General features: G+C 45.6%; 1 protein-coding gene across 5 annotated transcripts in view; it reads left to right on the top strand.

The window, feature by feature from the left end:
• EIF3L (eukaryotic translation initiation factor 3 subunit L) overlaps positions 1 to 24,939 on the top strand; it is a 115,934-nt gene that overhangs the window by 9,534 nt on the left and 81,461 nt on the right. For 2 of the 5 annotated variants that reach the window (XM_078684155.1, XM_078684153.1), the window contains exons 2-7: positions 13,591 to 13,639; positions 14,902 to 15,112; positions 15,648 to 15,727; positions 15,935 to 15,996; positions 18,511 to 18,580; positions 18,668 to 18,741. In XM_078684155.1, the coding sequence (XP_078540281.1) occupies positions 13,591 to 13,639; positions 14,902 to 15,112; positions 15,648 to 15,727; positions 15,935 to 15,996; positions 18,511 to 18,580; positions 18,668 to 18,741 (546 nt within the window). Of the gene's footprint in view, positions 1 to 13,587; positions 13,640 to 14,901; positions 15,113 to 15,647; positions 15,728 to 15,934; positions 15,997 to 18,510; positions 18,581 to 18,667; positions 18,742 to 24,939 lie in introns of those variants that run through there. The other 3 variants (XM_078684154.1, XM_078684150.1, XM_078684156.1) reach the window with 2 other exon arrangements.

Below are 24,939 nucleotides of genomic sequence, written 5' to 3'. Positions count from 1 at the left end.
ACAAAGGCTTATAACCGCGTATGTCTCTTTTATGGACTCACTACAGTTAAAAGTGAACCAATCTAAGTCCTTTATAATAATAGCCGGGGCCACCAAAAAAGAAAAAGTGCCAAATTTTAGCGCAGATGCTGGAAAAATTGCGGTAGTAGACTCCTTCCCATATTTGGGTATCCTTTTTGATAAAAGAATTGTTATAGGCAAAATTGATGGAAGCAAGGAAGTTGGCGATGGAGAGGGGTACCATTGCCTTAAAATCGTTTGCAAAGAAACTGGCTGCTAAACCCTTATTGCCAATAAAAAACATCTACCAGGCCAGAGTAAAAGCAGCAGCGACTTATGGAGCCGGGGTCTGGGGTGTGGTTGCACCCTAACCACTACAAACTATTAAAAATACATTTTTTAAATCTGTAGCGGGCCTCCCTTGCTCTTTCAACAATGAGATTTTGCACACAGAATTGGCCCTGCCTTACATATCAAATTACATACAACTAGCCCACTCCTCTTTTGGCATTCAATTTGCAGGAGAGACACAGTACCATTGACTCCATCCGTAATAAGGACCATGTCTACCTCTAACCAATTTTAAAGAAAATGAAATTTAAGCAGTGTCGGGTAGCATTATACTTTTTAAAAACACTACCCGACCCTTTGGTTTGCTACTCAGTAGCGACATTCCTATGGGCCTGCATGAGGAAGAGGAAGGGGATGGCGCGCAGATTACTGAGTTTAAGTAATGACAATGTACCTAGCCTTGTGATATGAAATGCTTTTTCTCTTTTTATATCTTTTATGCACTCTCATCTTTATTCTAGAACTGTGATGAAATATTTGTAATTTTAAAGATAATACAGTGTAAACATTTTTTTAAAGATGTATTTATATGTGCTTTTATGATTATTTTTAACATGATCGAATAAAGATGAAATGAATGAATCTGTTAGTTCAATGTGCCAATAAGGTAATTTAGGAATTCTGAAAACCAAATGTGCAGTGAGGAATATGTATTTGTGGCTTGGAGTGGATAAGGATGTGGAGAGAGTAGTCAGAATGTGTTGAATGTATAATGATGGCTGATAAAACATTACAAGTATTTGCAATGCAATAGGTCTCGCATTAGGAAAGTTTGAGCTATTGGTCTTGTAAATGACAATTTTTTTATTTATGTGTTGGTTTTCAAAATAGCTAAATTAATAGCTTTGTCATTTACAATGCCAATAGTTATAACTTTCGCAAATGTGACACCTATAGCATTTGTAATGCAACATGTTTTGTATTTACGTGACTTAGATGTATTGATATTACAAATAACAATGGCTTTTAATTTTTAAAAATAATTTATTTATTTATTTTTGCGATTTCTAAAGCGCCTGGTGACCCGTAGGCATCCCCGCGCTATAAATCTGTGGAGACCCGGGGAGGGGGGGAAGGGGATGAATTATTTGGGAAACAGGAGGGTTTTAAGTTTTTTCCGGAAAAGAGCATGAGAAGGTTCCAGCCGTAGACTGCGTGGGAGTAGGTTCCATCCTGTGGAGGCTTTGACCGAAAAGCGGCGACCACCGGTGCGAGCCTTCCTGAATTTAGGTACAATGGCAAGGTGTTCGGCGTCGGAGCGAAGGGGTCTGGGGGCCTTATATGGGATAACCATGTCTCTCAGAGCATCTGGACCAACACCATTGATGAGCTTATGGGTGGTACACAGGGCTTTAAACTCTACTCTCTGGCGAACCGGGAGCCAGTGTAGGGCCTTGAGGGCAGGCTTGGCTGAGGCTCTGGGTGGAAGGTTCATAATGAGCCTAGCCGCCGCATTTTGGATGCGTTGGAGTTTAGCCAGAGTGAATTCCGGTGCCCCGAGATAAATGGCGTTGCTGTAGTCAAGCCGGGCTAAGATAAGTCCCTGGACCAGTAGTTTCCTCGATGGGGGGGGGGAGAAACGGGAGGATCTTGCGGACAGAACGCAAGAGACCAAAACAGGTGCCAGCTGTTTTGGCAGCCTGAGTCATCAAAGTGAGATCAGGTTCCAGCCATACTCCTAGTGTTTTAATCTCTTTTTTTGGTGAAGGAATTTCACCAAAGGAGTCCGGCCAAACTGATGGTGGGATGGACGTCCATTTATTGCCCAGGAGCATGATCTCGGTTTTTGCACCATTTAGCTTCAGGGCGGAATCACACATCCAGGTGTTGATGTCCTGGAGACAGTTCAGCAGGCTGTCTGGGTGGTTATCCAGATGGGACAAGGAGACGACTAGTTGGGTGTCGTCTGCATAATTTATTATTTTTATCCCGTAGGGGGTCACTACATCTTCAAGGGGGGCCATGTACACATTAAACAGGGTGGGACTAAGCGATGACCCCTGGGGAACTCCGTTCTTAAGTGATAGTGGTTCAGAACGTGAATTACCGTCCCACACCTGAAAAGAGCGGTTGGATAGAAAAGATTCGATCCATGCTCGCGCCGTTCCCACAATTCCTGCCTTGGCCAGGCGGTGTAAAAGGACACGGTGATCCACCGTATCAAAGGCGGCACTGAGATCCAGGAGGATCACTGCCACTGATCCTCCTGAGTCCAGGATACACCTTGCCTCCTCGATGACAGAGAGGAGGGCGGTGTCCGTGCCATGGCCGGAATCCTGTTTGGGATTGACGCAAAAGATTGTTTGTCTCCAAAAATTGGGACAATTGCGAGTTCACTAGCTTCTCCGCCATCTTGCTAATGCATGGGAGCAGCGAGATAGGTCTGTAGTTAGCCATGTCGTCCGGGTTGAGTTGGGGCTTTTTCAACAGGGCCTTGACGACCGCGTTCTTCCAGTTAGGGGGCACCATTCCTTGGGAGAGAGAGGTGTTGATAAGGTCCTTGATGGTAGGGGCTATGATGGAAGACACGGTTTTTAGGAATCTAACCGGGGCTGGATCAAGGGGAGACCCACTTTTCATTTTATCCAGCGTGGAAGTTACCTCGATGAGGGAGGCTGCTCTAAAGGTGTCCAACTGAGGGCTGTTGTTGCAGGCCACTATATCCGTATGGATCGGTGGACTGATGGGAGGAAGGGAGTCCAGTATCCGCGAGATTTTATGGTCGAAGTAGTTGGCCAGATCCTTACTTCTGTCTGGGGGGGGGGGGGGGTGCGAGGAAGGTGCTGTTGGGATGTTTAATAGTTCTTTGACTATCAGGTATGATTCTTTCGACGAGTTAGTGGCGTTTTTTATTCTGTTGTCATAAAATGCAACTTTGGCTAGCTTTAAGGCTGATTTATAGCGTCTTACCGCGCTATGGTACATGTCTTTGTTACTATAGAACCAGTCTTTTCTCCACAATCTCTCGGCCTTTTTACACTCTTTGCGAAGAGCTCTGAGTTCGGTGTTATACCAAGGAGCGTGGCCCTTAATCCTCTTTTTGTTCTCCCGATTTTTAATGGGGATAATGGTGTCAAGGGAAGAGGAGATCCAATCTCTGAACTGAGTGTCAGCAGTGGAAGGATCAGCCGTGAGACTGGGGGTCGTGGCATTAAGAGCATTGGCCCAGTCTTCCACCGAGAGTCTGGCCCAAGATCTGTCCTTAGAGTAAGTTGTGGGTTTTTGAGGTTTCTTAAATGACCCTGGAAAGTGGGCAGAGACCAAGAAATGGTCCGTCCAAGGGAGTGGGAGGGAGTTTGTGAACTGAAGGGAAGGAATGTTCGAGAACATAGGGTCAAGCAGGTGTCCTTTCGAGTGCGTGGCTCCTGAGTTAACAAGGGAGAGGCCAAGGGCTTCCAGGTCGCAGGTTAGATCAGATGCCCCTGTATCGAGTGGGTCATCGAAATGTATGTTGAGGTCTCCTGTTATCAAGAAGTTAGATGTTAGGTGGGCCAGGGATGAGACGGTTTCCAAGAAAGCGGCAGAGAAGGGGCCAAAATGCCCTGGGGGCCGGTAAACCAGGAGGCCTGACAGGGAGTTGGTCGGGGAAAGCTGTAGTGTAAAGAGGCAGCTCTCCGACTCCTGGCTCTGAATCTCACTGGATCGACAGGTGAAGTGGTCTCGATAAATGATGGCTAATCCGCCTCCTCTACCTAGGGGACGGGGTTGGGACATAATAAGGAAGCCCGGGGGTAAGGCCAAGACTATGTCCGAGTTAGAATGCCCTGTGATCCACGTTTCGGTGAGGAAAAGTATATCCAGATCGAGGTCGACAATCAGATGATTGATGAGTAGGGCGTGCTTGGGAAGCGATCTGCAGTTAAGTGTCGCTATTTTGAGGCCTGGGAGTGGGGCCGCCCGGCTGGGAAGGAGTAACTTTCCCGATTTACAAATATTGCAGCTAGTGAAAGGGACATTGGGGTCGTGCATTACATGGCAAGTGCTGTTTCTGGAAGGTCTGAGGCTGAGAAGATCTCTGCGGCAGTAGCTTACCCTTGTGGTGGCAGAAACCGGCATAGAGTCTGGCCCAAGGCCCAGTCGTGCGCGGACGGGCGCAGACGGGCTTGCCTTAGGCGCTCCCGCTGCGCTCGTTCGCTGCGCTGGTATGGCCGGCACATTTGAGGTGGAGGGAAATGGGCGTGGCCTCGAAGTCGGCGTGTCTACCCTTCGAGCGGCGATGGCGGATGGAGGGGAGATTCCCTGTCTCAGCGCTCAATCGGCTGTGTCAGGGGGCGTTAGGCGATCCTGCTGGGCGCTAAAGGCGAGCGCTTTGCGTGCAAGTGAGTGCAATTTAAGAACAGTGCAGGTGATGAGTTTCAGTTTTTAAAAGCATAAAATACAACACACCTCCGGCTTTCCGCCTCAGAGGTCAACAAGATTGTGGCCGCGCTAGTAATCCGCGTTTAAGTACTACAAGGGGGCGTGGCCTCGAAGTGGGCATGTCTACCCTTCGAGCGGCGATGGCGGATGGAGGGGAGATTCCCTGTCTCAGCGCTCAATCGGCTGTGTCAGGGGGCGTTAGGCGATCCTGCTGGGCCCTAAAGGCGAGCGCTTTGCGTGCAAGTGAGTGCAATTTAAGAACAGTGCAGGTGATGAGTTTCAGTTTTTAAAAGCATAAAATACAACAACACACCTCCGGCTTTCCGCCTCAGAGGTCAACAAGATTTAATACTTAAATAAAAATGATTGTAATTTATAAAGGCAATAGCTTAAACTTTTGTAAATAACTTTTGTGAAGATTATGTTCAGTGTATTTTATTGTGACGAAAAACCAAGAACAGAAGTGAAATACTAACATCTTTTTGTGACATTTGTAATAAAGCTTGAAACATTGAGAGAACATATTTGAACCAGTTGTTGAATGGTTGCACAGATTGGTGCTGGAGTGGTGCGCTGAGTGGTGAAGTGTCATTTCATCCAAGAGAGGGAGCCTCCGACAGATCAGACCACATTAGTGAGTCATATAACGGAGGGGGTCCCAGAATGCCATTAGTCACACAGCACAATATACACTTGATGTATGAGTTGACATATGGGCCGTAAAATAAACGGCTAGAACGTTAGTCTATACAACACTAGTCCTGCGTGCCTTTACGTTTTTAAGATGTTTGTGGTTTTATATACCTAATGGCAAAATGTAAATATAGTTCGGTTGTAACGGGAACAAACAATAATAATCACCAGGTCATTGAATATTGAGATTTGTGTGGTGCCAAAAACAAGGGAATAATATATTGAAGAACTTATTGGAGAAAATAAGAAACAAAATGAATTAAACCGCGGCCGCGAAATGAAATGAAAAGCGGCCGCGAAATGAAATTAAAAGCGGACGGGAAATGCTCTCGGCATTGCGGGGGCGCATTCCTTTGAAGTGAAGCTCTCGGCATAATGAGCTAGAGCTAAAGTGAAATATGGCTGTGGGCAGCAACCAACGTTAGTCTATACAACACTAGTCCTGCTTGCCTTTAAGTTTTTAAGATGTTTGTGGTTTTATATACCTAATGGCAAAATGTAAATGTAGTTAGGTTGTAACGGGAACAAACAATAATAATCACCAGGTCATTGAATATTGAGATTTGTGTGGTGCCAAAAACAAGGGAATAATGAAATTAAAAGCGTTCGGGAAGCAACAGCAGGGGTGAATTAGGGGGGAGGAGAAGTGAGGCAGAGCGCGCGCTGGGGAAGCTTCACGCTTGAATGCCTGAGGCCGAGCGCACGCTGGGGGAAGCTTCAGATGCCTGCCCTTCACCACAACCTCCTACTAGTAACTTAGGACTTCAAAGTCTCATTGGAGAATAAGTCTGTTGCCTCCTCTAGAAGCTTCCCGGAAATATGTGACAACCTAGAAGTCTTGTCCGAAGATCACTTCTTTGCCATTCAAGTCAACAGTCATATAGCCTGGCCAAAAGTTCTTACATTTACCACCACTCCATGAATCTCACAAAAAGTAAACCCAACATCTTCAATTCTAAAACAAGAGCAGTAGCATGAGTGAACTTGCAACAAAAGCTGCTGTTGGTAAAACAAAAGCATTTTAAATGTTTAGAAACCACGAACCAAAACCGGAGCCTGGCGGATTGGCAAAGTAAAAGCGGCATAAGATACAACAGCCTGCCACTAAAAAGCTATTGGGGGGAATGCCGATAGAAAGAAAGAGGGGCGGGGGAGTAACTGGGTGGCGAGGTAGGGAGGAGGAGAGATAGAGGCGGAAGAAACGTGGGAGGGGCTTAGGAGAAGAAAATCGGGTGGGTGAGAAAGAGGATTGGATGGGAGACGGGGAGGGCAGAGATGGGGTGGAATGGGGAAATTTAGGAGTGATAGTAAATGAGGGGGCAAGAGACTGGAGTGAAATGGATCCAAAATTAAAAAAAAACAAGTTAAAGACACGTACTTTATGACGCGGAAATCAGGATGGGGCAAGAGAGACGCAACCTGCACGTTCACCATTGAGTGTGCGAGGAACAAGCTGCTGGTTGGGGGAATGAAATTAAAAGCAGCTGGTAAATGCTCTCGGCATTGCGGGTGCGTATTCCTTTGAAGTGATAGCACGGCCTAGCGGCCGTGAACGTGAAACTGCAGGGGTGAATTAGGGGGAAGGAGAAGTGAGGCCGAGCGCGTGCTGGGGTGAATGCCTGAGGCCGAGCGCACGCTGGGGAAGCTTCAGATGCCTGTGGGAGGGAGGCTAATGGGTTTGATGTGGACGTGCGTTTCGCACGAGTGCACCACATGAACTGTACAAAATCCCCAATGGTTTCAGAGCTTGGTTTGCCTACTATACTCTCGTCTATTTATCCCTGCGGGATATAATAGTCGAGACCTAAAAAATGCCCGTGAGGAGAATGCGCAAGAAGAGAGAAGCTGTGGGCTACGTGTTGGTGTGCTGGGGGCGTGCTAGGCAGCTGAATGCAGCGTGGACAAAATGTAGAGCCAATGAAAGTTATTTGGAAAAAAAAGGCACGGGGTGGGAGATTGCGCAATGGGATAGAGGCTGTGGGATGCGTGTTAGCGTGCTGGAGAGGGAGGGGGTGTGATGAGCGAGAGGCGGGCGCTGGACAGGGAGAGGGTGGGAGGACTGAGCAGCTGAATGTAGCGTGCACAGAGTGAAGAGCCAATGAAAGCTCTTGTAAGCTCTTGAAAAAAATGCCCGTGGCGAGAATGCGCGCGATTGTGTTCACATGAACCGTACGGAATCCGCAATGGTTCAAGAGCTTATTTTGCCTACTATACTCTCGTCTATTTATCCCTGCGGGATGCAATAGTCGAGACCTAAAAAAACACTGAGGCTGCCCATAGCACCTTTTGAGTATCCAAAAGCACCCTGGAAAAGCATTATGGGACCCATTGGTGTTGACAGTAAGTACATTATTGTAGTTAATGGATTGACACCGATTGTTTTTATTTAGGCTATTTATTTCAACGTGAAGATTTGCTGAATGTTAATTGATAATAGTGTACAATTCACTTCCACCAAACAAAAGAAGTGTATGTAATTGTGTGGCATAATTCTTAGGGCAACATCACTCCCGTGTGGAAATGAAATGGTGAAGCGTTTTAATGGAGTTTTGAAGGGGGCCATTCCAAATTGCTTTAAAAAAATTGTATGAGTTGGGAGCAACAGATCATGAAAACTATATAGTCTTATGGACAACAGTAGTTACTGCTACAAGTTAGTCTCCTTTTGAGATTATGAGAGGGAGGAAACCTACTTCAAAGTTTAAATCGCGTTGCTTAATAGGTACTAAGATGGTGCATTGGTCAGTGGAGGAACTACAAAACAATCTACAGAAAAACATTGTGTATATAAGAGTTACTGTGAAAAGAGGCACTGTGTTAAACAGTATGATATCAAGGTGGGTGACTGGGTTAGCATAAAGAAACCTGGTAAAATTCCTAAAGGTGTTAGTATGTTCTTTCCACCCTCATAAGATTCAAGTCCTAAATAAATTTGGTAAGAATGAAGGATGGTTAGTGTTGGTACTTTAGTAGAGTAGCCCCATGTACCAATTGTAATGGCAATATGCATGCACAAAAGTTTAATGTTACTTGTTATGAAAGTGATGTTGAGTATGATAGCAAAGTGTTAAGAATCGAAGTGCTTAAATTTCGGCTTTGTCAACGTCAAGCGAAGATGGATCTTCGACTTGTGATTTACACGTGTCTACATTTGATTCTGATATTGATTCTAATGTTCCCGCAAATATGTTGGAAACTGAATTCCTATCAGAAGCTTCTGTTCCTGATCCACAGGGAATAGAAACTGAGAAGAAAACGGGAGACTTTAGACTAGAGTAACAAAACTTCCTAAAGCTTTAGATGACTTTGTGGGATTATAATTGTTTACTCATGAATAAGACTTCAGGTTATTTACTAATGTTTTTTCTCAGATTTATCTTTGTGTAGGATTTTATGTCTTATTCACCGTTTTATGACATTTGTTTATTGGTGACAGAATAGGTTCATTATAACTTTCGCTTTTGGTATTAAGGGGGGAAAACTTTGATGTGGTCATAATGGGAAGGAATGGGTAGTGTTGGGTTGAAGTTTGAATGTAGTAGTGGAATTGGAATGTGGTTGAAACGAAGGTTAGGAGGAGCGGGGGCGAGTTGAAGTGAGGAGCGATATTGTAGCTGATCCGATCTACTTAAGGAATAAATGTGTTTACCTACTCATTTCTGTGCATGGTTACTACACTTCCTCTCACTCATCTATCTCTCCTGACACCGCCTCTCCTTCTGACAAACGGCATTGGTCTGGAAAGTAGAATGGAATCCGGATTGTGGGACCGTGATAGGATTTAAAGAAGAATCACCTTTTAACACAGTGTAGAAAATAGTAAATCCACCCGCTGAATGATGATTCTGTTGAAAGCAGCAATGCCTGTCTGAATATGGACCAAAACAGGAGATACATCTCTAAAGACTTTGTCAGCAGTATTGTGTCATATTAGCGAGGGAAAATGGTTTCCTTCAGACAAAGAGACACATGACCTCACATTAGTCCCTGCTACGACCATTTCAAAGGCCTTCTAATGTCAGTTAACATATCCACCAGTTTGTGAGGGACTTTGTGGAACAGAAATGGAGAGACCCTGTTAAAATAATGCTTCGAAGATTCATTACCAGATTGTACAATCTAGAGAATATGGAGCAAGTTTTGCCGGGCAATAGACGCATGGATTTTTTGGTGGCCAGTCTGTTCTTCCATAGTAGAGGAAAATATTCTTAGAATACCAGTGTTTCCGTACCTGGACAACTGGCTTCTTCATTCTCCATCAGAAGAAAAGACTCCTTATTTAGTACCAAACAGTGAATATCATCGTACGTCACGATCCTCTCCTGAACATTATGAAATGTCAGAATCAGCCTTCCAAGTTAGTGAATTTCATCAGTACTACACTATGTCTTCCTTGATTTCTTAAAAAATGTCATCAGCCTGGCCAGTGAATGAACTGCCGGTGACCAGAATCTAGCTAGATGCCACGAAGAGGAAGCAGATGGATCTTTGGTCTCTGCGAAGACATGATGCCATATGACTCTGGACCTCTAGTCATAGTCTGGCTAGTGCCTCCTGGCTGGGCAGTAATTTGTTAAGTAATAATTGGAGGCGTGCAATCCTCTTCTCCTATTTTCAGATTCCTGGGATATGGTATTATTCTTATACCTGATCCTACTTTTGTAACTAAAGTGAAGTCTGTATTACAGATTGCAGGAAGTTCTACTGCTTCCATCTCCTTATACTGTTGAAGAAAAATTATTTAAAGTCTTATTGGATGTTAAAAGGTCTCTGTATAAGTGCAAAACTGATCACTGATTTGTGACTTTTGGTAATTGTGGTAGGGGTTAAAAGGCTACAAAAATTACTTTGATCAGGTGAATAAAGTCAGCCGTACTTTTGGCAGGACTAGCTGGTCCTGGAAATGTTCCAGTCCAATGAAGATCAACAAGAGGGACGGCTACATGCTAGGCGTATGACATGGAAATTAATGAGTTTTGAAGAGCTGCAAAGTTAGTCATCAGAGTATACTATTTGTTAGACATTAACAATTTGAATAAGGTTTCAGACTTGCAATGACATTTGGGTATAGGTGTTCTCAGATCTGAAATGTCATGACTTATTCTTTACTAGTTTTCTGGTGTATTTTTCAATATTTATTAAATAAGGGTGTTGTATATTTAAGATTCCTCCACATATTTACCCTCTGATTGTAGAGGGCTGTAGCTTTGGTATGTCTCATTAGTAACAACTGGAAAGAGGAACATATGGCTGATGGCCCTATTACTTACTGGTAACCTTCCTTACTTTTTTTTAGTCCATCCATCCAGTCGCCTTCATTTCAGTCCTTTGACAGGGCTTCGACGCACACAAGTGAAGACTGAAAGTGCCTGCCCCTATATGTTAACCAGTGTGGTTCGGTGGGGCTTGCATTTTAGGATCCTCCTGCTTTGTTCTGGTCTAAAGTGGCAGCCACCTCATTAGTACGGAGTGTGAAAAGGGCGAGAGACTACAAATAATGAATATTACTGTTAATTATAAGGGCGATTGGGAAAAGTAATTTGGCTCTTTTAACACTGGTGTAGCGCTTGACATTTTGCCATCTTGCGCCTGCCTATTTCAGTTGTCTTGGATTTTGGCTGCTGGCGGCCCTGGCTCTGATTAGGATTCCATGTTACATCCATCAGTGTCTGCCATTTGGCAAGATGTCATTTATAGCAATTGGGTTTTGTGGCTTTCTTTATCATAAATGTGTGAAAATGGCGACTAAGTACTGCAAGACGGTAGAAATACTTATTGAAGCATGAAGTTTCCAGGATCTTTTTAAAAAGAAGTTTACAGTATGCCACAGATTGTCAGATGAACAAGCAATATGGGGGAATGGTTTTCCAACACCTTTCTTTGTTATTCTTGGAATACGCCAATACATTTTTGCTAGGAGATCATGGAGCTATGGCGGGGTTATAAAGCTTGAAGAATTTGTGCAATTAGTCGGAAGCTGAGTAATAGTCAGTTGTGCACAGTTGTCATCTTTATAGTCTTAATTCTAATAGCCAACAGGCGGCAATGTAGTTTCCTTAACAAAGATTAAATCTGCTAACTTAATAAGAGTACATACTGCTCTTACTGTAGAATTGTGAATGACACAAGTGTTTAGTGGCCTGGCACCATTCTCTCTTCCTAGGTTCTTAGTCTACAAACCTTCTTTTCAGGTTGTGGTCCACGGAATATGTAAATTTGGTCTGAACCTACATTTTTGGTTTCTTTTGGTTCAAATGAAATGCCATATTCTTTGAAGGACACCACTGATGGTATACTCGGAGCATGCCTCATAAGTATGTAGGAGTGCATGTTATGTCTTCATATTGGGACCTACTCTCTACTTCGCCGTGGCTTCCACTTTTTAATTGCCGTACTATTTTATTTTTGCATCTATTGAGGATGTCTAGTGACTCTGTTCTCTAGGTTACTGAGGTTAGCTATCCTCTCCCTTGGTCTAAATTCGGCTCAACCTCATGATGGGTTTGCAGGTACATGATGTATCTGTCTGGTGATAGGGCTACCTTCTCTGGGGATGCCCGATAGTTCTTCCATCTTTTAGGAAAGGCAGGCAGTGCAGTGTTCATCATCTTGGATAGGAGGTGCTGCTCTCTTTTTCTGGAGATAGCAGGCAAGGCTTTGCTCTTTCTTTTGTTTCTATAAGAATGTGTGTCTGTTTTTCCACCCCAGGCTTTTTAGGTCGAGCCTGGGCAGGGCATGCGCTGCTCTGCAAGACATGCTGTATTGTGGTACGAACTTGAAGTTCCGACCACTCTCAGTCTAACTTTTTTCATTGGCTTGTGGGATTGTTCTTTGCAAACTGTGGCTTTTCATTGGTCAAGAGGCTGAGTAGTCCCTCTTGGCACAGCCTTGTCTCAATTTGTAACCTCCCATGGCGACACCACCTGTTACATGTGTCCTTACTCGGTAGGCTTTAATTACAGCCTCTGAGCACTATTTTGCTAAATGGTTTTCTGCCGTGCTGTTGCAGGCAGGACAAGCTCTCTCGCAACACTTTCTTTTTTTAAATTTCTTTAGACACGGCTGGCTCTTGTATAGAACGGGGGCAGCCGACATTGTCGTAACGGAGGTCATGTGGAGCTTTTACCAAAAAAGCATTTATTTGTTAACTTGACAAAAAAATGCTTTTTTTGTGTGCCCATTCAAAAAAGGGAAATGGGCTGGGAGCTGCAGAAAGGGAAGGGGAAAAAAGTTAAACTTTACTGTGGCTCTTCCCGATGCAGTAGGGGAGCCGATAATATAATATTCACTGCACTACAAACTCGTGCCATAATGCTTTGCTGGCCCTTTATTCAAAACACATTTGTTCCCACAACTCAGCCTATGGCTGTCCTAGATCAATGGGACCGCCACATAATCATTCCACATGGCATGCTTTTCCCTTCTAGGTTATCATCTGGAACCTCACCTTAAGTTGGGGGGGACCCCGAAATAATCACCTTTTCCATTGTTAGATGAATTTTAAATCCACTCTTCCATAGTTGGAGCTAATGCTCTACAGTTGGAAGGAGGTGTTTAAGCACATTTTTCCCTTCCTTTAGACTAGCTGCGTTTAAGAAGTGGTGCAGGTATGTGGCTTGCGGCACTTTTACTAAAAAATAAAATTGTACGTTTTCAGGTGTGTCAGCCATCTGTAAATTGAAAACGTTCCTTTCCTCATTATTGGAAGTGTGGGCTCTCCCTGCTCTCCTTTTATTAATTTATTTATTTTCGTGGTGTGTTTTTTTTTTTTTTTTTTTTTTGGTAGCCGCAGGTTTCTGTCTTGAGATGTAGTAGTTATTCATTTTGGCAGTACCAGGCACTGCTCTGGGTCTTTCAACACAGGAATCTAGTTTTACCATCTGTTAAGGATGGCAGGCACATCTCATGCTTTGTCTCTCTCTGGCTACAATTCACTTCCAGAGGGGTTGGCATTTGCAGTTCACTCCTGTCTTCATCTGCTTGATTGTTCATCTCTCTGCCCTCCCTCCCCTGGCTGAAGTTCTACCCCTTTATCTTTATTTGTTGATGAGGTTTTCCTGTTTTGGTGGTTAGTATGCATATTTAACACATTGATGCCCTACAGATGCAGATCTTCCTTTATAGGGTTCACAGCTTTACGGCCTTTGTCAGTATAAGAAATGAATGTTGTTTTCTGTTTCCTCTCAGGGCCACTATGATCCATACAACTACCAGGCCGAATATGACATGCACACAGGTGAGTAACGTTCTCCTATAATGTATGAGGAAATATCACATGTGTCTCTCCAGCCTTCTAAACCTTTGTACCTTGGCGCATGTCTGGTGGAGTGGTGTCAGATCATTTTATGTAGTGCCATGGTTGCCCCTCTCTGTTGCCTTTAGAGTTTGTCACAAAGCCCTGTGGAGACCCCTGAGATAAAGATTGTCAAATTTGTCAAATAAAAACTAGAATTGTTGCAGTGAAGTGTACACTTCACTCCTAAACACCATACATTTCAGAGTTCTTGTTTTAATAAAGCAAACACAAACCACTAAATCATTAAGACTATAAAATCATGCATGCTGTAGCTGGGCAAACAGTTGCTAGTTTCAAACCACACACTGCACGTTTTTAAGTAAGCACTGTTTTAAATAACCGTGATTGTGTGTTACAGAACAGAAGGGCATACGTTCTCTTCATAGCCATTGAACTCCATGATGTGTGCGCTGTAAGTAGAGGTATTTGCTTCTCTGTGCACTTACTTGCATGTGGACAAAGATTTGCTCACACACAGTGTGCCCACACTAGCTTGGACCTGGTTAGTGTCCATTGATTCTGTAGCAGCTGTTCTTCTTATGTGACTAGCCCAGCAACAGTGTAGCTTGTCTTGATGAAAGCATATCCCCCAGTTGAGTCCACCTGCCATTTAAAAAATAAATAAAAAATATTTGACTGTTCTGGGGGATTTCTGAAAACTGGGTGGTGTGGTTCTTCGAATTTGCAAAAATCTCTCTGAAAGTCGTTTTGGGGCACTATTGAACAATCAAAATAAAGTCAGCAATAACTCTGGTTGCTTGGGGCCTAAAATTTGGCATCAGTCTAAAAAATGGCAACTCTGAAAGGCTGGACCAAACTTGACTTTCTGTGAGTGATACAGATTCTGGGTAGGAGCGAGTGACTGTTACTTTTTTTAGATAACTTGGCACCAGTGGCATGCATGAACAATTTCGGTTTGGTAGAGGACATTGGGAGTCTCTCCAGTTAGTAAGCAGTTGAAGCTGTTTGTATGGGGAAAACCTTCCATGTCATCATTACATGATTCTTAGCTAGATTACCTCTATCTCAAAATAGCAACAGAAGTACTTTGGTTAGAAATTCTTCAGATATAGGAGTATTCTCTGTTGACCTTTCATAATTTCATTAGTTTAGACACTGGTGCAAAAAGAAGGTAGGTGTGCATAAATAGGGGACTGTCTGTGTGATGCGTTTATGCCCTTCCTTCACCTCTTTCCTCTCAGGGGACCCAAAGCAGGACCTGGCCTACGAGCGGCAGTACGAGCAACAGACCTACCAGGTCATCCCCGACGTGATAAAGAACTTCATCAACTACTTTCACAAGACAGTCTCTGAGCTCATCGACCAGAAGGTGTATGAGCTCCAGGCCAGCCGCGTGTCCAGTGACCTCATTGACCAGAAGGTGTATGAGATCCAGGACATCTACGAGAACAGGTATTGTTCACCCTGGCCCGTGCCAGCAGTGTGTATGCATGGTTTAGAAAGAATTCTTCTGTTCCATAGTATGTATGAAATGGCAGTCAGAAGGGCCCAAAGTCACCCGATTTTGTTTTTGGGCATAGCTGGACTTGGAAAACCGAACCCTTTTAATTTTATTAGATTAAAACATTAGAATCTGTCTCAATGGGGTCAATGGGTAACCGCTATATGAACTTAGTACAAGGAGCTAGCCACATCAATGAATTGGGTATCTGCGACTCTTAGCGAACAATTTATGATCATGAGGTGTAATTCTGATCTTGTATGCATGAAGTTATCTTGTTTATAGTCCAGGGTGTCCGCATTAGTACAGGTTATAGGGGATATGTAGCTTGTGCTTTAGATCATTTGCATAGTAGGAGGTGTGGAAAAGAGGACAAGATGTGGGACTGAGGGAAACTTGAATGTCTGCTAATCTCTCAACCTCACAAGGTACCAGCTCAGTCAACATTGTCTGATCTGCTGACTTCTTGTAAAATTTCTCTTGTAGTTGGGCCAAGCTGACAGAGCGGTTCTTCAAAACTTCACCCTGGCCAGAAGCAGAGTCCATCGCTGCCCAGGTTGGAAATGGTAAGCTCTAAGTGCACGTCAGCACAATGAAATGGTCAGTCATGACTGGGCAAGCAGCAAGAAGTTGATAATGGGGATTTGAGGTGGGGATTGCAGCAACATACAGCAATGATGGTAAGATGAGATTGGACCGTAAGATTGAAGAGGCTTCCAGTGACGTACCATTACTATATTGTGTTTCTGAATCTTGTTCATTGTCCACGCCAGATGCTGTGTTCCTGATCCTGTACAAAGAACTTTACTTCCGCCACATCTATGCAAAAGTCAGCGTAAGTGTAACTGTGTGTACGGGGGGGGTCACTGCATGCATGGTGTGGTTATCCGATTAAATGGATGTGTATAGGAATGGCACTCTGCTACTCACACTGGATAGTAATGAGCAGGGAATTGGTGGTGCACAGTTCCTCCTTACTTATGATTTCTTTCCTCCTAGCAGTGCACACGTTTAGAAAAAAGAGGGACAGTCTAGCTTGTAGCCCTTCTTCTTTCCTGCTCCAACTCTCTCTTCATTTGAGGGATCCAATTATCGATAGCAGTTCTTAAGGGGCAGCAAGAAAGGCCTGGAAGGATTGCCTCAGTTTCTCTCTGGCCGCAATGCAGCTCCTGCTACCTCTTTCCTGAACTACTGCTTAAGTTTTGATCACTAACACTGCACTTAACTACCCAGTGAAATACAAGCTTTTTGGAGAAGATTCTCATGAAACATTATTTCTCTTTCCCTTTTTCTCCTCACTCATTTCCTCTCTCCTAGCCCCCCTTGCCATTGCTAATGTACTCTTTCAATTGTTTGTTAGCCTTGATTGGTCAAAGCTATATACAAGATCCCTTCTATGTCACATATTTTAGATGGAAGAAAAACGGTTTGCTATAGTAGCCTAAAACACTACCACAAGTGCACTGTAACATTATGTTGTCATTGCTTTGCAGCCAGTTCTGTTTCTACAGCATAGTGCTGGCCATATCTGATCAGGTGTGAGGCATCTTGCTAGTCTAATTGATTGGTCTCATTTGGTGCCAGCCAGTCCTTGTAGGTAAAGTTAGCTTGGAATTTCAGCACTGCAACATTGAGCTCTAACTGTACAAAAAAATAATTATATGGATTAATGAGTAATTCTCACTTTAGAAAAAACAAGGAGATGATGAACAGAGCGCTGAAACTTTTCAGACACTCATCCCCAGTCACAGAGCTGGGTTGAATCCATCATTCTTTAGTTCACTTTGCCACCTCAGTTCATACTCAGTTATATGCAAATCAGGCTTGACCCTGTGCCTCATGGGAACAATCCAGCCCGAAATGCCAAGCCAGGTCTTCTCTGAACCGGAAACAAGCATCTGTGTGGCTCACTGGTTAGAGGCGGCAGACCCGGGAGCAGAAGTCGGCCCGGGACCAGGGTTCAATTCCCGACGCGGCAGGGTCGTGGACTTGGGTCAGCAGACTCGATAATTCTTGCTTCGGTGCTTACTCTAATCAGGGGTTCCACTCGGCAACTCTGGGCATTAGCTTGCCTAATCTCCACAACGGCCCCATCAATTCCGGGGATGCCTGGCTCCACCTTGGGGACTCCCAGAAGGGACCATCCCACAGGGAAAGCCAGGACGGGTTCCCCAGAGTTATACAGCGCCAGGAAACCTACGGACGTGTAGCAGTGCGCTTTACAAGCTCAAATACATTTACATTTACATCCTAGGACCGGTTTCTGGGTAACACCCGTCATCAGCCAGGCTAGCCTGAATCCAGTGGCAAAGTGAGCAAGGGTCCCGCGTCTGGGCATTCCCTGCCAACTTAGGGTGAATAAAGAAAACACAAGGAGATGGTGGACGGATGCTTGTTTCTGGTCCAGCGAAGACATGGCTTGGCAGTTCGGGCTGGACTGTATGCGATTCCTAATGGTTGCAAATCGACCTACCTCTTTAAAATTAACGAGGTAGGTCACAACTTGTGACCCATTAAAACTGACAAACATCATGGATGGTGGCCTGCTGAGGTCAGCAGCCCACCATGTCCATGATTGCTTTTTAAATAAAGCAATCACTTTTTTTTTTTAAATGTAATCAGATATCCTTAAAGGGAAAAAGCGAGATGAGTTTAAAAAAGAAAAATGTAGCTTTTTTTTTTTTTTTAAGTGTCTTTTTTTTAACATTCGTGAAGGGTTCCATTGAGACTGCTTCCTGCCTGTGAACGGGTTACCACCACTTTTCAATTCTTTATGAAGTATTAATGTTTTATAACAATTTGGTTGCAAAATATTAATACATACTACTGGGAATCCGTATTTAGAATGGGTGCTCTTAACACATCCCTCCAGAATATCGAGTTGCTAGTTCGAATTGCGATTCGGCAACAGATTGCAGAATCTCATTTTACCTTTTGTATATTAAATAAAACATTTTGCCTTAGAAACTGAAGCGATTCTACTAATCGGACTGCTTGCGACTTAAAAAAAAACCTTTGTGAATTTGTCTCTTAGTATGTGCTAGGGTGCCTGTCCATCCCAGTGTGGTGGTGCTGTTTTTTTTTTTTTTTTTGTTTGCTTACCCTGAAGTGCACCATACCAGGGGCATATGTCAGGGAAGTTAACTTGACCACTTTCTGTCCTGGAGACAGATGTATAACATCTGAAGGCATAATGCGTCTTCCGTAGAATCATTCTTAGATTTGCATTGTCTGCTTGCCTGGAGGAGAGTACGCCTTTTAAGCCATCAAATGGCAGCCATTTGTGTAAGGAGTAATCACTGAGCGTTTAAGCTTCTCTGGTTTTAATGCTCCTGTCTCATCTGTACAGGGAGGCCCAACGTTGGAGCAGCGCTTCGAGTCCTACTACAACTACTGCAACCTCTTCAACTACATCCTAAGTATGTAATTCACATGTTTTGGGCTGACGGTGGGGAACGTGGTTTTCATTACATTGTGGAACAGTGAGTTTCTTATCTATTTCGCAGATGCTGACGGCCCAGCTCCCCTAGAGCTCCCCAACCAGTGGCTATGGGATATAATTGATGAGTTCATCTACCAGGTAACTGCACCTTTTTTGCAGCGCTACAGGTAAAGAGGATTTTTGAATGCTTTATGTACATTACGTATAGCTCCCCTGGTTATAAATAGAGCACAAAAGATTTGGAAAAAAACGAAGAGCAGGGAATATGGAGGAGCAGATGGGAGTTGCACAAAGAGCAGGAACAAGTATTGCACGGGAGGACTTTTATGGTCATGTTGTAGAATTAAAGGGTAACAGTAAAATCAAATCTCCCTTTGGGAAAACGTTGTGTTGCCACCAATACACTCAAACACTATTTACAAAGATCCTCATAGTTCACTCAGGGCTCAGAAAGATTCTTCAATCAAACTAGTAACCACGTTTTTGATGATGAGTTTCGTAAACACCATATGCAATTACATATAGTTAGTCTCCATTTGTGTAATAATCCCGTGATCAAATTGCCATCATACAAATTAAAACATTGTTATTCAATAACATATTAAAACACTGCGCAAAGGAATAACCGAAACATAAGAATGAGACTATGAAAAAGAAAGAAACGTGTAAGACAACAAACACTTGCCTGTTTTGGTAGTGCCATTCTGATAGATACATCTGCCGTGTGGATTCCTCACCCTGTGAATATCCCCCTTGCGTCAGCAACGTTCGGAAATTTTCTTCGTAGCACGCCGACGTCACAGGAGTACGACTTCGCGCGTGACTCCGCCTGACGTCACCGACTCCTTATTAGGCCCACGCCGGCGTGATGACGTCAGTTCCCTTTTTTCCGCGTCTTCGACGCTAACGGTTTTCGGGATCTTCTGCGATACTTAGTATCTGGCTATTATTTAATCATTACTGTTTCTCCTTTGCGACTTATTTCTTCATCGAGGATGTCGTCGAGGAAGACAGGATTTAAACAATGCGGATCTTGTGCCCGCATGATGTCAATCACCGACCCACATAGCGATTGTTTGTGGTGTCTGGGTTCAGACCACGACGTTAAGAACTGTCTATCTTGTTTTAAGATGAACCCAAAGGCGCTTCGAGAGCGTGAAGCAAAACTACTTCTCGCGAAGGTAAAGGGAAGAGATGCTGGGAGATCTTCGAGGTCGACGTCGAGATGCTCGAAGTCGAGGCAAAGGTCTCGATCGAAGTCGAGGTCGGCGTCGAGGTCCAGAGCGGGGTCGAGATCCAGAGCGAGGTCGAGGTCCAGGGAGAGATCAAGATCTGGATCCAAGTCGGCTTCGGGTCATGCTTCGAGCTCCTCGAAGAGGAAGCACAAGAGGAGAAAGCACACCTCAAAGCATCATTCAGGGAAGGAATCTTCAGATTCGAAGAAGAAGTCTCCAAACACCATAAGGACTTCGTTTCTCCTTCTTCTGCTCAATCCATCGGAGGTTCCCCGACTCTAGAACCGGATCCGGTATCTTTACATTCTTCGGGACATGAGGATGAAGAGGAGGTAGTTCCTCAAACTCCGGCTCCGATGGAGACTCCTGTGGACCAAGAAGGTCAGAATGAACCTGTGTCTGAACGGCCTCCTTTAGAGCATCCGGTAGGTTCGTACCCTCCCTTTCCTGGTCCTGGTCAGGACCCCTCGCATTTTCTCAATGCGATGTTTGGAGTGTATTCCAGGGCAATGTACCCCGCTGGAGCACCTGTTGGTCCCATGGGTCCATTATCATATAATTTGGGCATTCCTCAGTCGTACGCCCCAGCTCCATTTATGCCTTTTATGCCGGCGCCTATTACACCTTGGCTCGGTACGGCTCCGCCGAGGTCTTCGACTCCGCATGCGGCTTCGCTGACTCCGGATCGACCTCGTAGTTTGGATCGAGGTTCCACACCTGTCCGTGAGTCTCGTCCTCCGGCTGCCCCGGCTCCTCGCTCGACGTCGAATCCGGCTCCGTCGGAGTCGTTACCGGATCCGTCGACTTCGGTCCGAATGGAGTGGTCGAGACGAAGGGCTCAGCGTCTTCTGGAAGAAAGGAGAGGTGAAGATTCAGATGTGGAAGAGGGTGAGCTTCTTGATCATGATGATGACGTTGAAGACCTACGTGATGCTAGTGGTCTGGAGCTCTCTCCTGAGTGGGGTTTACCTTCAGCTTCTGATGCTCCTTCTAGGGACGTGGCACCCTATCACGTCGTTATTAGGAAGGCTGCAGATCTTCTCAACTTGAAACTGCCCACGGTTGAGTACAAGCCCAACATCCTCACAGAGGTTTTGCACTCTCCCTCCTCTATTGTTGAACCTACATTGCCGTTCACTGATGCCTTATCGGATCCAATAAAGGAGATCTGGAAGAGACCGTTGTCTGCTCCTGCGGTTTCAAGATCTGTTGCAAGGCGCTACAGGGTGGCTCCTGGTGACCCTAAGTTTCTCTCTTCTCACCCCTCTCCTGAAAGTCTTGTAGTGCAGGCGGCATGTTCTAACAGGGCTGCAGGCTCTTTCCCTCAAGTACCAGCGGACAAAGACTCAAAAAAGTTGGATCAGTCTGCAAAGAAGACTTTCTCTTCAGGGAGCATGGCTCTTAAATCCACTAATGCTACTTGCCTTTTAGGAAGGTATGTCCATGCATTGATGGATTCTGTGAAGCAGTTATCACCTAAGCTTCCTGAGGATGATAGAAAGAACTTTAATGAGGTGGTCTCAGACACTCAGGCTGCTGCACGCATGGTTATTCAGAGCGGCATGGACACAGTTGATTCTGTTGCCAGGATTATGGGCTCTTCTATTGCGACCAGGAGGGCCGCGTGGTTAAAATCCTCTGATTTCTCTGCGGATGTGCAATCTACGTTGCTGGACTTGCCCTTTGAAGGGACTGGCCTTTTTGGTAAAAAGGCGGATGTCGCTTTGGAAAGGTTTAAAGATAGCCGTGCTACTGCAAGATCTTTGGGTCTCCAGATGAGAGGGTCGACAACTAGAAAGTTTAGAGGCTTTGGTAGATCCTCTTTTCGTCCCTTCAGACAAGGCCAACAACAACAGCAGCAACAGCAGAACCCTCTGTATAAGTCCTATAGAGGTAGACAGAAGGGTCGTGGACGTGGGCGTCAAGTCTCCTCTTCCTCCACTTCCTCCAATAATTCCCAACCCCCACCCGCATCAGCAAAGCAGCCCTAGATCCACCATTCTGGATCATGTGGGGCCAGTAGGGGGTCGGCTTACTCATTTTCTACGAGATTGGGAATCGGTTACATCAGATCTTTGGGTTCTCAATCTCGTGGAAAATGGGTATGCGCTTCCTTTTCAGGAGTTCCCTCCCAATTACCCTCCTTGCCAAGGTTATTGTTCAGAGAACCACCTGCTGCTCCTGCAGGAAGAAGTCCTGGCTCTGTTCCGAAAAGGTGCAATAGAGGTGGTTCCAGAGCAGGAGAGGGGTCAAGGGTGCTACTCCCGGTATTTCTTGATACCCAAGAAGGATGGCAGGCTTCGGCCAATCCTGGATCTCAGGATTTTGAACCTCTATCTCAAACAGGAGAAGTTCAAAATGCTCACCCTTGCTCAGGTTCTTCAAGCGCTGATGGAAGAAGACTGGATGGTGTCGATCGACTTGCAGGATGCGTATTTTCACATCCCCATTCTGAAGTCGCACAGAAAGTATCTCCGTTTTACGGTGGGATCGCAGCACTACCAGTTTGCGGTCCTTCCGTTTGGACTTACTACTGCGCCTCGAGTTTTCACCAAGGTGATGGCAGTGGTGGCTGCGCATCTCAGGAGATCGGGGATACCTGTGTTCCCCTATCTGGACGACTGGCTGATCAAAGCAGAGTCGTCAGAGAGAGTGCTCCATCATCTGCAAGAGACAACCCAGTTGTTGTACAGGTTGGGTTTTTCGATAAATGTACCCAAGTCTCACCTGGTGCCCTCCCAGCGCAACCTGTTCATAGGTGCGGTACTGAACACTACTGTATGTCGTGCATTCCCTCCACCTCAAAGGATTCGCGACATACAGGAAATGATTCCTTTATTTTTCAATGGAGCGGTTGTTCCAGTCCTGAAGGTCCTTCGTCTGCTCGGTCTGATGGCTTCTTGCATTCTGTTGGTCAGTCATGCACGCTGGCACATGAGGGCACTCCAGTGGTGCCTCCGCAGGCAGTGGTATCAACACAACGGAGATCCCAGGGAGTCAGTGAGGATCTCCAGAGAAGCTGCAGCGGATCTGTCTTGGTGGGGCGTGGAAGGCAATCTGTCTCAAGGGAAGCCTTTTCAACTGCCTCCATCAGTGGCCACAGTGATATCGGATGCATCCACTCTCGGGTGGGGTGCTCATCTGGGGGACCTGGAGGTCAAGGGCCTTTGGTCTCCAGAGGAAAGGTTGCTTCACATCAACCTTCTGGAATTGCGGGCGATACGTTTGGCGCTCAAGGCTTTCCTCCCTTCCCTTCGCGGTCGGTCGGTTCAAGTCCTGACGGACAACACGACCGCGATGTGGTACATCAACAAGCAGGGAGGAGTGGGGTCGCAGTGTCTCTGCAGAGAGGCTCTGCGTCTCTGGTCCTGGGTTCAGGACCATCAGATTTGTCTGATGGCAAATCATCTGGCCGGGGTTCTGAACGTTCGTGCGGACAGTTTGTCGGCAGTTCTCTGCCGACCACGAGTGGAGGCTTCACCCGGAGGTGGTTCACGACATCTTTCAGATGTGGGGGGCTCCTCGGGTGGACCTGTTTGCCACTCGTGAGAATGCTCACTGCCCGTCATTCTGCAGTCTTCAGTATCCGTTGCAAGGAGCCTTGGGGGACGCGTTTCAGTTGGGTTGGGGAGATCAACTCCTCTACGCGTTTCCTCCCATACCCTTGATTCCTCGGGTTCTGAGGAAGATTCGCCAAGACCGGGCCCAAGTCATATTGATCGCCCCGGATTGGCCAAGAAGGGTGTGGTACTCAGACCTTCTCCACCTCTCCTCTCACCCGCCGCTCCGTCTCCCTCACAGGGCAGACCTCCTCTCTCAGATGGAGGGGCAGGTTCTACACCCCCACCTCCAGACATTACACCTTCATGCCTGGAGATTGAACGGGGCAACTTGAGTTCTTTTTCTCTCCCTCACGATGTGGTGGATGTCATTCTTTCTGCCAGGGGTGACACCACCAAGTCCATTTATTCCTATAGTTGGGCTAAATTTGTTTCTTGGTGCAGGGAGAAGGATGTTGACCCTTTGAAGGCTCATTTATCTGACATTTTGCAATTTGCTCTTTCTCTGGCGCAGCAAGGTTTTGCTGTGGCCACGGTCAAGGGGTATCTTTCGGCCTTATCGGCTTTTCTCTGTTTGCCGGATCAACCCTCTCTTTTTAAATCTCCGGTGGTTTTAAGGTTCTTGAGGGGTCTAACAAATATGGTCCCTCCTACTCCTTTTGTTGTTCCTCATTGGGATTTGAATCTTGTGCTGACCTTCTTAATGGGTTCTCCCTTCGAACCCTTGCACAAGTGTCCATTGAGGCTTCTTTCTTTTAAAACGATCTTCCTCGTTGCAATCACCTCGGCAAGGAGGGTAAGTGAGCTTCAGGCTCTTAGTTCCAAGCCCCCATTCCTGACCATTCATGCTGAAAGGATGGTTCTCAGGACCAGGGCTGCTTTTCTGCCTAAGGTGGTAACTCCCTTCCATCTTGGACAGTCCATTACCCTTCCTACCTTCTATCCTCCCCCTCACCCTTCTAAGGAGGAAGAGAGACTGCACCGTCTGGACCCTAAGAGGGCGGTGTCTTTCTATCTGGACAGGACTAAAGATTTCCGGGTGGACGACCAGCTGTTTGTTGGTTTTGCTGGCTGTCGGAAGGGCAGAGCGGTGCACAAGCGCACACTTTCCAGGTGGATAATCCTGTGCATCAAGATCTGCTACTCCCTTGCGGGTAAGGACCCTCCTGAGGGTATTAGAGCGCATTCAACTAGAGCAAAGTCTGCAACATCTGCTTTGTCTAGGGGTGTACCTGTTGAGGACATTTGCAGAGCCGCGACTTGGGCCTCCCTCCACACTTTCGCGAAGCATTACTGCTTGGATACCGAGGTGAGGAGGGACGGCCACTTCGCGCGCTCTGTTCTCCAAGATTTCCTGGTGTAGCGGAGTGGACACCCTCCTCCGGGAGTGGGGACTGCTGTGGGACTCTATTCACAAGGTGAGGAATCCACACGGCAGATGTATCTATCAGAAGAACAAGTTACTTACCTTCGGTAACGCTTTTTCTGGTAGATACAATATCTGCCTGTGGATTCCTCACATGCCCACCCGCCTCCCCGTT

Source organism: Lissotriton helveticus, chromosome 1_1 (assembly GCF_964261635.1).
Source record: "Lissotriton helveticus chromosome 1_1, aLisHel1.1, whole genome shotgun sequence".
Taxonomy (NCBI): Eukaryota; Metazoa; Chordata; class Amphibia; order Caudata; family Salamandridae; genus Lissotriton; species Lissotriton helveticus.
This window is presented reverse-complemented; position numbering and strand designations above follow the sequence as displayed.